The sequence below is a fragment of the Pangasianodon hypophthalmus genome, chromosome 3 (assembly GCF_027358585.1).
Source record: "Pangasianodon hypophthalmus isolate fPanHyp1 chromosome 3, fPanHyp1.pri, whole genome shotgun sequence".
In the NCBI taxonomy this organism is placed as follows: Eukaryota; Metazoa; Chordata; class Actinopteri; order Siluriformes; family Pangasiidae; genus Pangasianodon; species Pangasianodon hypophthalmus.
The window spans coordinates 12,063,268-12,074,874 of record NC_069712.1 but is presented as its reverse complement, the minus strand read 5'-3'; the positions used below and the strand labels follow the sequence as shown (position 1 = coordinate 12,074,874).

The window sequence follows — 11,607 nt, the reverse complement described above, 5'->3', positions numbered from 1 at the left end:
TAAACAAACATTCTGGGTTTTTTTTTCCCCTCACACATATACATGCACAAACCAAATACAGTGGATATAAAAAGTCTTCACACCCCTGTTAAAACTGCAGGTTTTTGTATGTAAACCATGTAAATTATGTCAGATCTTTAATGTGATATAACGACCAACAAAATTCAAATTCAAGTGAAAAGCAAACAGAACAGAAATGTTTGGGGGGGGAAGGGGGGGGGATAACTTACAATAACCTGTCTGCATAAGTATGCACACCCATTAACTAATACTTTAAAGCGCCTTTTGTTTGTAATACAGCACTCCGTCTTTTGGATAAGAGCCTACCAACTATGCACATCTTGATTGGCAATTTTATACCACTCTTCTTAGCAAAATGCTCCAGATCAAATTACAAGCGAAAAACCTCCTGTGCATGGGTTTTTAATAGGATTTAGACCTGGGCTCTGACTGGGCCATTCCAAGATGTTGATCTCCTTCTTCTAAAGCCATTCCTTTGCTGACTTGGATTCATGTTTTGGTGATTATTGTGCTGGAAGGTGAAAAAGTTCTTAATCTTTTATACTAAATGGCTAATTAATACTTGATTTTATTGAGAGGGGTAACATTATAACCCACATGCTTCCAGACCACAGCAACAAACCCATCTTTTTTAAACAAATGTAGTAAATCCATATGTAAACGTCTTTATTCCTTTAAATTCAACCAGCCCAAGCATCTCCTAGAACCCCTTGGACAGGACATAGGCACTTAAAATAAATGTTTTCACTTCCTCCAGTGTTGTGTGGAGCCAAAGCCTATTGTAAATGAATTTTTATTAAGAGCAATAAAACAGACAGCAGGTTGTATTATGTTAAACATAGAAAAAAGCTAAACAATCCAGGACATTGTTACTGCTTCAAGTAGGTATTAGGTATGATATCTGTCAATATTTGAGCATGGGACAGTAATATTACTGAATTATTTTCAACATTCTTTGCAATGGTGTATGTGAAAATGTCCCATGCGTTCAGATAACAATTAAATTAGGTAATCCATAGATGATGAAGTTGAAAGCAGAGGGTGAATTCCAGCCTGGTACAGCATCCTCATTCCGAGCACATTCAGGCTCTAAGGAAGATGGTGGTAATAGACATGAATGAAAGGATTTACAGCAATAATTTAAAAAGAGTCAGCTAATAAAATACATGAGCTACACATGCAACACATATAAAACTCATCACAACCATCTACTTTCAAACCTGCACATTCTCCTTACCTCTCTGGGCCAAAGATGCTCTCAAAGTATGGACAGCCTGACCAGATGTCAGTCCTGTTTTCAGGAGATCTACACCACAGTGACAGATACACAATATACATTTAGGGCTCTGTGTGTGTGTGTGTGTTGGGGTGTCTGTGAGATTGTAAGTGTTTGCTGGTGACCTACTTTCCAAGGTAGCTTCCAAGGTGTGTGCATTAGTCTTGGTGCTGCTGGACCACTGGTTGAGCATTATGGAGTGAACTCCACTGAGGGTGAGCAGAAGAACACACTCTAAAGGAGTCTCCAGAGGAAGGTGGGTCTTACTACAGTACACAAATAAAGACAACCAAGGGAGATCAGATCTTGTGATGTGTGCTTCTTCATGTGAGAGGTGGTGTAGGAAAACGTGTTGGATATTACTACAGCTGAATTCAGTTGAACAGGCAAAAATGATGAAAAAACAGGTATAGACCAACATTTTTCTGCATATAACAGGCCATACAGACAGCTCTACATTAAGAAAACATCAGGTTCCCCTTCAGGAACTCGAGCTGCGTCACGAAACGCTATGGGAACGCCCCCGCGTGACCGCGCTCTGAATCACGTGTCTAATCCGTCCAATGGATGGGCGAGACGTCACGGGCGGGGTGACGTAGCGACCCGGAAGCATAAAAGCCCGAGCGGCGAGCCCCGCGTTAGCTTCCTGTTTTCAGCAAGCGCTCTGTGTTTATTGTCTGTCTATTTTTGTCTTTTGGTGTTTTATCGTTGGCATGCCTAAAGCCAAGGTTAAGACTAAGGGCGAGAGCGGGCAGCGCTTCAGGCCGTGTGTTCCTCCCTGTCCGCGATTTATTACGGGCGGGGATACACACAGTCTGTGCGTTGCCTGTTTGGGAGCGGAGCATGTTCAGTCGGCTCTCGAGGGAGCCGGCTGCGCACATTGCGAGCGTTTACCGCTGCGCACTCTCCGCTCCCGCTGGGCTCTCTTTGAGGAGGGAGCCCTCACTAGCGTGCCTCGCGGTGCCGGCCCCGCTTCTGCCGAGGCAGAGCGGCGGTTGCGCTCGTGGGGCTCGCAGATGGACCTGGAGGAGGGAATGGAGACGGGCCCGTCCCTTTCTCCTTCCTCACCCTCCAGGTCCTCTGTCCCCTCCCTGGGCTCGGAAGCACGCTCTGCGGTTTCTTCCCCCCGGGGAGCGGACTCGGCGCTCCACCTATCGTCCTCCGAGGAGGTCGATGTGGAGAGCGTCGACCCTGAGCCGCAGTCTCCTCAATACGGGGAGCTGCTCGAGGTGGTTGCACGGGCAGTCGCTAAGCTTAGCATTGACTGGCCCGCTGAGTCACGGCCTGAGCCTCAGGGCTCTAGACTGGAGGAGCGTTTTTTGCGCAGTAGGCCGCCACCTCCGCCCCGGAGCCTGCCCTTTTTTCCGGACCTCCACACTGAGGTGTCGAGGTCCTGGAATAGGCCATTTTCGGCCCGGTTGTTCAGTCCCACGTCTTCCCATTACGCTAATGTGGCGGGGCTGGACTACTCCGGCTACAGGGCGATGCCCAGGGTTGAACAGACGCTAGCCAGCTATCTGTCCCCTGCTGCTGCATCGTCCCTGAAGGCTCCGGCGTTGCCTACCAAGCCGCTGCGGACCACCTCAGCGCTGGTAGGCAAGGCGTACACGGCAGCAGGTCAGGCCGGTGCGTGTCTGCACACCATGGCGGTGTTACAGGCGTACCAGGCTGACCTGCTTACAGAGCTGGATGAGCAGGGGGAGAGTACGTCTGAGCAGGTAGCTGAGCTCAGGCGGGCCGCTGATCTGTCCCTCCGCGCCACCAAGGAGACCGCCCGTGCTATCGGTCGGTCTATGGCAGTCCTGGTGGCAGCGGAGAGGCATCTCTGGCTGACCCTGTCCGATATGAAAGAGAAGGACAGGGTCGTGCTCATGGACGCCCCGCTTACTCCCTCGGGCCTGTTTGGCGACGCGGTAGACTCCGTCGTCGAGAGATACCAGCAGGCCCGTGCTCAGGCGGCGGCGTTCCAGCGGTTCCTCCCCCGTCGCTCTCTAGCTCGTGGGGCTGCCGGGCGGGGGCAGCCCCCTCCGTGTACGGCCCCCTCCTACAGGGAGGCCCAAAAGCAGAGCGTCGCCTCCCGTGCTCCCCCGAGGCGGGAGCAGGAGTCGCGACGACGCTCTGGGCCCGGCCCTTCGGGCACTAAGGCGGATCTGAGGACCGTCCTCATGTCCAGAAGGGCCGCGGCTAAGAAGCCCTGATGGTTTTGGCCCAGGGCTTCCGAGGGCGGGCCCCTCTGGGGCGACGCGGCGTACACCTCATCTTACGGTGCCCGGGTCCCCCCAGTGCCCTCAGGAGGTCGATCTGCCAACCCTGCCACCTATGGTGCTTCAGGGCGCAGCGGTCTCCAGCGAGCGCCTCTCCCAGTTCTCGCCCGGCAACGTAGCGGGTCTGGGAGGCTCGCGGCCTCTCCTGAGGCCTTCGCAGCGGTTAGCTCATTTCCCCCATGTCGGTTCGCCGCCTCAGGGCACCCAGCTAACCGCTTCTATTACACCAGAGGTCAGTCTCGAGAGACTGATTCCCTTAGTGAGCTTTCTGGCAGCGTGGAAACTTCTGCCGAATGTGTCTCATTGGGTCCTGCGTACTGTAGAAAGAGGCTACCGAATTCAGTTCGGCTCGCCTCCACCTCATTTTTCTGGGGTTCTTCCCACTGTGGTGGGTCCCGAGCAGGCTCTGGTATTGGAGCAGGAAGTACGTACTCTCCTGAGGAAGGAGGCCATCGAGGTGGTCCCTCCTCACGACAGGGAGTCAGGGTTCTACAGCCGGTACTTCATTGTTCCCAAGAAGGGGGGAGGGCTGCGTCCCATTTTGGACTTGCGGCAATTGAACCTCTCAGTCGCTCGACTGAAGTTCAGGATGCTTACGGTCACTCAGGTCGTGTCTCAGATCAGGTCCGAGGACTGGTTCGTCACGATCGACCTAAAAGATGCGTATTTCCACATCTCCATCCTTCCCCCGCACAGGAAGTTCCTGAGGTTCGCTTTCGGGGGCGAAGCTTACCAGTATCGGGTTCTTCCCTTCGGCCTAGCACTCTCACCCCGCACCTTCACGAAGTGCGTGGATGCTGCCCTGGCTCCTATGCGACTACAGGGCATCCGCATACTGAACTATATCGACGACTGGTTGATTTTAGCTCATTCAGAGCAGATGGCGGCTCGGCATCGAGATGCCGTTCTCGCCCATATGAAGGAACTGGGGTTAAGACTAAACGCCGAGAAAAGCGTGCTTTCTCCAGCTCAGAGAACCGCTTATCTAGGCGTCGTGTGGGATTCGACCACGATGCAGGCACGTTTGTCTCCTGCTCGGATCGAGTCGGTCCTCACAGCGGTCGCGAGAGTGAAAGTAGGCCGGTCACTCACTGTAAAGCAGTTTCAGAGACTGCTGGGCCTATTGACAGCTGCGTCCAACGTGATACCGTTTGGCCTGCTGCACATGAGACCCCTACAGTGGTGGCTCAAGACCAGGGGGTTTTTCCGAAACAGAGGAAACCCGCTCCGCATGATCAAGGTCACGCGACGATGCCGCCGTGCCTTAGCTGTGTGGAGAGAACCTGGGTTCTTGTCTCAGGGCCCGGTCCTGGGAACTCCTGGTCGCCGCGTAGTGCTAGCGACGGATGCGTCCCTCACCGGATGGGGAGCGGTCATGAGTGGCCGTCCTGCCCGTGGTCTGTGGAGCGGCCGCCATCTCACTTGGCACATCAACCGCCTGGAGATGCTGGCCGTGTTTCTAGCTCTGAAACACTTTCTCCCAGACCTAAGAGGCCGCCACGTGTTGGTGCACACCGACAACACGACGGTGGTCTCTTACATCCACCGCCAGGGAGGTCTGCGTTCGCCCCCCCTTTACAGGCTGGCGCTCCAGATCCTTGTGTGGTCCCAAGGGAACCTCCTCTCATTCAGAGCGGCCTACATCCCTGGTCATCTCAACGTGGGAGCGGACGCCCTGTCGAGGCAGGGGCCGGTGCCCGGGGAATGGAGACTCCACCCCGAGGTGGTGGAGCTCATATGGCGTATGTTCGGCAGAGCCCAGGTGGATCTGTTTGCGACGCAGGAGACGTCGCACTGTCCCCTTTGGTTCTCTCTGATTCATCCAGCTCCTCTTGGACTGGATGCCATGGTACAGCCGTGGCCGAGGCTGCGTCTGTACGCCTTTCCTCCGGTCGCTCTGCTCCCGGGAGTTCTGGAGAGAGTGCGCCGGGACGGAATTCGTCTACTGTTAGTAGCCCCGTTCTGGCCGGGCCGAGTATGGTTCTCGGACCTGATTTCCCTCCTAGACGGCTCCCCATGGGAGATTCCGATCAGGAGGGATCTCCTCTCACAGGCGGGGGGCCATCTTCACCCCCGCCCGGAGCTGTGGAAGCTGTAGGTGTGGCCTCTGAGGGGGCACAACTCCGCGCTTCCGGTCTCTCAACCGAGGTTGTGGAGACCATCCTCCAGTCCAGAGCTCCCTCTACGAGGAAACTGTACGCCCTGAAGTGGAAACTTTTCACTTCCTGGTGCGGAGACCGCCGGCTTGACCCTGTTCACTGCCCAGTTGGTACAGTGCTGGAGTTCTTGCAGGCCCGCCTCTCCGCGGGACTGACCCACTCCACCCTGAAGGTGTACGTGGCGGCTATTGCGGCCTGCCACGCCCCTCTCGATGGCCAGTCAGTGGGCAGGCACCCCTGGGTGACACGTTTCCTCCGCGGTGCGCTGAGGATCAGACCTCCAGCTCGATCTCGGGTCCCCTCGTGGGACCTGGCCGTGGTTTTAGAGGCTCTCTGCAAACCCCCCTTCGAGCCCATAGAGGAGATTTCGGACCGTCTTCTGACGTTGAAAACTGCCTTTCTCTTGGCAATTTCCTCTCTTAGGAGAGTGGGGGATCTTCAGGCCCTCTCGGTGGCCCCTTCCTATTTAGACTTTGCGCCTGGTTTGGCCAAAGCATTCTTGTACCCCCGAGCGGGGTACGTACCGAAAGTCCCCTCCTCGGCACCACGGCCGGTCATGCTGCAGGCTTTCTGTCCTCCTCCCTTTAGGGAGCCCGACCATCGGAAGCTCAATTGTACGTGTCCAGTGCGAGCACTGGACGCGTACGTCCACAGAACTGCCCTGTGGAGAAAGGCGGACCAGTTGCTTGTTTGCTTTGGTCCCCCTAAGAGGGGTTTTCCTGCTTCTAAGCAGACCCTCAGCCGGTGGATTGTAGAATCCATTTCTCTGGCTTTCGAGTCCTCTGGTCTCCCCAGTCCCCTGGGGGTCAAGGCTCACTCTACCCGAGCGGTGGCGGCCTCTAAGGCCTTTCTGGCAGGTGTGTCCTTACAGGACATCTGCAACGCGGCGGGATGGTCCACGCCCCTGACCTTTGCTAGGTTTTATGACCTAGATACCCGGGCCACTCCCAGCTCCTCTGTCCTTGTGCCTTAGGCTTGCCTCCTCCTGAAGGCAGGGACTTGTAAGTCTGGCGGCGTGGGTATACTCGTTCCCATAGCGTTTCGTGACGCAGCTCGAGTTCCTGAAGGGGAACGTCTCCAGGTTACGTATGTAACCATGGTTCCCCGAGGGAACGAGACGCTGCGTCTCGGTGCCACACTTCCGGCGTCCCTGCGGCGCTTGCTTCATTTTCCAGTAAGCTAACGCGGGGCTCGCCGCTCGGGCTTTTATGCTTCCGGGTCGCTACGTCACCCCGCCCGTGACGTCTCGCCCATCCATTGGACGGATTAGACACGTGATTCAGAGCGCGGTCACGCGGGGGGCGTTCCCATAGCGTTTCGTGACGCAGCGTCTCGTTCCCTCGGGGAACCATGGTTACATACGTAACCTGGAGACGTTTATTTCCCCAAAATGAAGAAATATTGGAAATATTTTCATTTACTATATAACCTTGTCTAGGCTTTTTGAAAAGATTACGCTGGGTAAGGAGCCAATTTAACAAACGCAGTGGCAAACATGGCCGTAAGCTTTACTATTTCTCTATTTTATTTATTAACATATTTATTTATTACATGTTAAACAGATATACAGCAGTTGCTTTCAGACAATGTGGTAGGGGTGTAACATAATGCCACTATTTGTATCTGTAGTGCTCCAAACATTCATATTCATATTGGTATTCAGATTTAAACCTGAAGTGGGCACTAAACTAGAAGCATTTACTTAATTACTTACTTGTTTGCTTGTTTATTAATTAATTAATTAATTAAAAACACAGAGGTTGAAATGACAGCATGATCAGTACGGTCTGGGAATTAACAATCTGACAGTTCCTCCACTTCAGCTAAATCACTATAGATTTGCATGGAACTAGTTTCTTAGTCTTCCTCATGTAGTTATTAGTTTTGTTTGTACCTTCCTGCATTATTTTCTAACAAATTTATTTGGTTCCATTTCCCAAAATAAAAACAAACTAGTAGCCTAATTTAAACCACTGTGAACCTGACCAGGCATTTACTAAGGATGAAGGTAACCAGATTATAAAATGCTACAACTTGAGTTCAGAAAAACTGGAGAAAGGTTTCCCAAGTTGCCACACATATTTTAAAAATCACACCCAACTTAAAGTGAGGGCATTCATTTCTTTCACAAGCCAGCATGAGTCAATGAGGTCACTGCTCTTATAACAGTGTGATGTCCTGAAATTTTAATCAGATGGCACCATGTGTGTCTTCTCACCTCTTCTGAATATCCCGTTGAGACTGATGCCACATACTAGGGCTGTTATGAACCAAGCCAAGGATGATAGCCAACTGGCATTCTGAAAATGGAGATATAAAATTAAGCAGCAAAAAAGAAGACTATAATCTTGGTTTGGTGACAAATTATTCTCATCACTGGACAAATATAAAATATATCATCAAATTCTAATGCTTTATACTTTATATGTGGTTGAATTCTTGAATCTGATGGGTCAGAAGGTGTGCATTATTTTTGTATAACTGCACGGCTTGAACAGAAGTTCTGGCTGTAACGTGAACAATAGGTTGATATTAATGGGCTTGTTCTAACACGTTAGGGGACGTTTATTTAACATTTATGGGAGGAGTCTCAAGTATAAGCCTTTGGTGCCTTGCAAAGTTTCTCAACAAGGGAAAGTCTTCAGTACAGATGAGTTTATACTTTCTGGCTTCTCAGTGAAATGACAAACTACATTTATAAGAGACAGAGAGAGAGTGTGTGAGAGAGAGAGAGAGAGAGAGATGCTGGTGAGGAAATGACTGTTTATCACAGCTATATATAGAAGAACTAATTTGTCTCTTGGATGTTTCACAAAATTAAATCTTAATTGTCAAGCATTAAAATGCGAGACATGTCGTTCATTAATAAATTATACATTGTACGAGGAATGACACATTCCAGACCATGCGCTTATATGAAAATAATGCACTTCAAGTGGTAACAGCATGACACCACCCCAGCACTGATTATTTTAGCATAACCCCACAGCTTGTTGTGTGTTACTCCTTACATAGGTAATATAATGATGCCATTATCTGCATCAAAAATTAAAATGACATTCTGGTATATTATGGAGTTAGATGTCTCCTGCTCAAGACATGTAAATAAAATTATATGAAAAAGCAATGCTTTAAAAGATGGCCTTCTAACTGCCTGTAATGTAATAAAAATTCCCCAAATTCTCCCCTGTGTATCACTGCTTGCTTAACTTCAAATATATTGCTCCATTTACACTTATAAAAAAATTTATAATAAAAATTATTTTTAAAAAAAATCTATAAAAATCACCCACTGGCTCACAGTTCTCTCAGACTGCTGTGCTTTCCAATCATACTTTAATCATTATTGATGTTATTTGAGAGCAAACAAATCTTTTTTTCCAAAGAAACAGACCCTAATAAGAAAATATCATGATTATCTTAACTCTAGGTTATTTTAGAGTTAATCTTAGAGTTAATCTAAGACTGTAACACCAATGCCATATCTTGTACATAGTGTTCTGATCCTCGCCTATTCAGTTATAAGAATAGACTGAATAATTAGTGTAAGAATACATGTGTTCATAAAGTTTTCATTGGAAACAAACTCTGATTTGTATTTTAAAAAGTGTTGTATTATTAATTATGATTTTATTGCAAGCTTACTGGAAATCAGTTGACATTAAAAGAGAGATTAAGACACTGTAAGTCACAATAAGCTGCACAAAACAACTGATCTCTGTTATATTCACATTACCAATGACTGAAAGCTTGAAAAAATAATCAGGAGCACAGGCTGAATCCCAGAGGCATCCCAATTCAGAAATAAGGCACAGTCTAGGGTACACTTTTACAGGGAGAAGGAAACTATATTTCCTGAGTTATAAATTCGAGAGTGCAAAATAACTGCAGATTGCATTGCATGGGTTTCCTCTGGGTGGAGGCATTTTAAATATTGTTCCACATCATTCCTATTATGTATTGTGTATGAATGAGTACACTGAGTAGAAATAAGAGTAAGTGATATAAAAATAACTGCGGTGTTTGTGCAAACACTATATTAGTCATCAAATATGCTATGATATAATAATGTTTGCAAATTATGTTCTAATTTTAAAGGTCTTGCTACAGTCTTCTTGTGCAGCAAGCACCTGTAGAAAACTGCCCTTCAGTGCTCCTACTACCCTGTCAACACATCCAAAAATAATAATGGTATCACAGAGAGACAGCTAAGGGCCAGTTATTTTTACACTTAGTCTGCTTAACACCTATGCACTCTGATAATTAGGCTGAAAATAAAGGAACAACAAGCTTGATCTTTGTGGGTTAAAGAAGAAACAGAGATGGGGATTGGGGGGGGGATTGGGGGGGGGGATTGGGGGGGGGGGGGCGGGGGGGGCTGGGGGCATACCACTCAGATTGATGTTGGCCAGTCTGTCAGGAGAGATGTGGGTGAAAAGGGGTTCTCGACCGTAGAAGATAAAGGAACTGCAGTTAGTCAGCAGATGCTCCACATCTTGAGGACTGAGAGATATGTGTTAGTTATAAACACACAGGCTGTTTCAGAAAAGTATGCTGAGTTATGGTGAAGGAAGAATACATGCATATGTATCATAGGTCAGCTCTTACCTGCAGGGCTGCTCACTTCCTATGACTCCTTCCCAGTGAGCTGTGAACTGTTCTGAGTACATGTCTAGAATCTTTCTCATGGTCTCTGGTGGACTGCTCCCTTACAGTATAGTAGAATACAATATTTGACATCAATGCAAGACAGACTGCTACATATGGTATATATTCAAACTTGACATTGTTGTTGAACTGATGTTTTTTCCCTAATTACTCGCATTCAATTATAATATTTTGTGCTTTTGAGAGGAGCAAACAAATACACAAAACCAAAAACAGTGTGAAAATAAGAGTTAAAAAAGGGCCTATCTAATCAATAATAATTGTAGTGACTTTGATAATAATAAGCTGAGATTTACAAGACTGAAACTAAATAAAAAACATCATAGATCTTATTTTGAAAACCATTGCTTTAGAGGTCTGGACTATAATATATATTAGTCCAGACCTCTAAAGCAATGGTTTTCAAAATAAGATCTATGATGTTATTTATTTAGTTTCAGTCTTGTAAATCTCAGCTTACTATTATCAATGTCACTACAATTATTACTGACCTCTTATAGTTATTGTCCTGTTTGTGTGGTCATCTGAATGGATTTAATCCAAACCTTAGTATGTAAAAAAATAAGTTGGCATACAAATAATATCAGCATGGACCTAATGTTTTATTGTTGGAAACTTCAGGAATAAAAGGCTCCAACACATAGGCAAAATATTACTGTACATATCGACATACTGAGACTAATATTTTTATAGTTGGATTATATTGAAAGGGTTTGTAAAATTTATTTTACAGTTCAATTGAAAAACATTTGAGAATCCCTGCTCTAAAACATTATTAATTGTGTGTATTGTTTGTCATGGCAAGATATCTACATTATTATTTTAATTTAAGGAGACAAAAAATTTAAACAAAAAAAATCTAAAACATCTTATATTGCCCAGACACCAGATGGTGATCTCAAAGGACTCTAGGAATATAAAAATAGTTTAAAAAAATTTTTTTAAATTATTTTATAACTGCTGGAATGAGCCAGTGGAATATAGCCCAAGAGTGTGATGCAAGCTGAAGGCAGGGAGGGTAATGGGTAATTGAAAGGCTCCACTCAGCTGGCATGGTATATCATAAATAATTAATCATAGTGAGTTAAGCTTTCTGCAGTAAAACCACTGCACTACTGCAGACAATCCCATAAAAGCAGTGCAGGCACACACATCAATCCAGCTATGTGTAGTACAAAAGTAGTGTATGACATTTTCAATCTAGGGCAAGAAGAGGTCA

The 11,607-nt window shown here is 47.4% G+C and overlaps 1 protein-coding gene across 2 annotated transcripts in view; it reads right to left on the bottom strand.

The window, feature by feature from the left end:
- Positions 1 to 304: 304 nt before the first annotated feature.
- The window catches only part of LOC113545306 (cilia- and flagella-associated protein 46), a 67,956-nt gene continuing 56,653 nt past the window's right edge, over positions 305 to 11,607 (bottom strand). Inside the window, exons 54-59 of one of the 2 annotated variants that reach the window (XM_026944599.3) lie at positions 10,329 to 10,428; positions 10,111 to 10,223; positions 7,939 to 8,020; positions 1,427 to 1,563; positions 1,259 to 1,327; positions 305 to 1,110 (exon numbers count right to left, since the gene is read on the bottom strand). In XM_026944599.3, coding sequence (XP_026800400.3) covers positions 1,010 to 1,110; positions 1,259 to 1,327; positions 1,427 to 1,563; positions 7,939 to 8,020; positions 10,111 to 10,223; positions 10,329 to 10,428 — 602 coding nt within the window. In that variant the 3' untranslated portion in view covers positions 305 to 1,009. The remainder of the gene's footprint in view (positions 1,111 to 1,258; positions 1,328 to 1,426; positions 1,564 to 7,938; positions 8,021 to 10,110; positions 10,224 to 10,328; positions 10,429 to 11,607) is intronic. The other variant, XM_026944607.3, reaches the window with a different exon arrangement.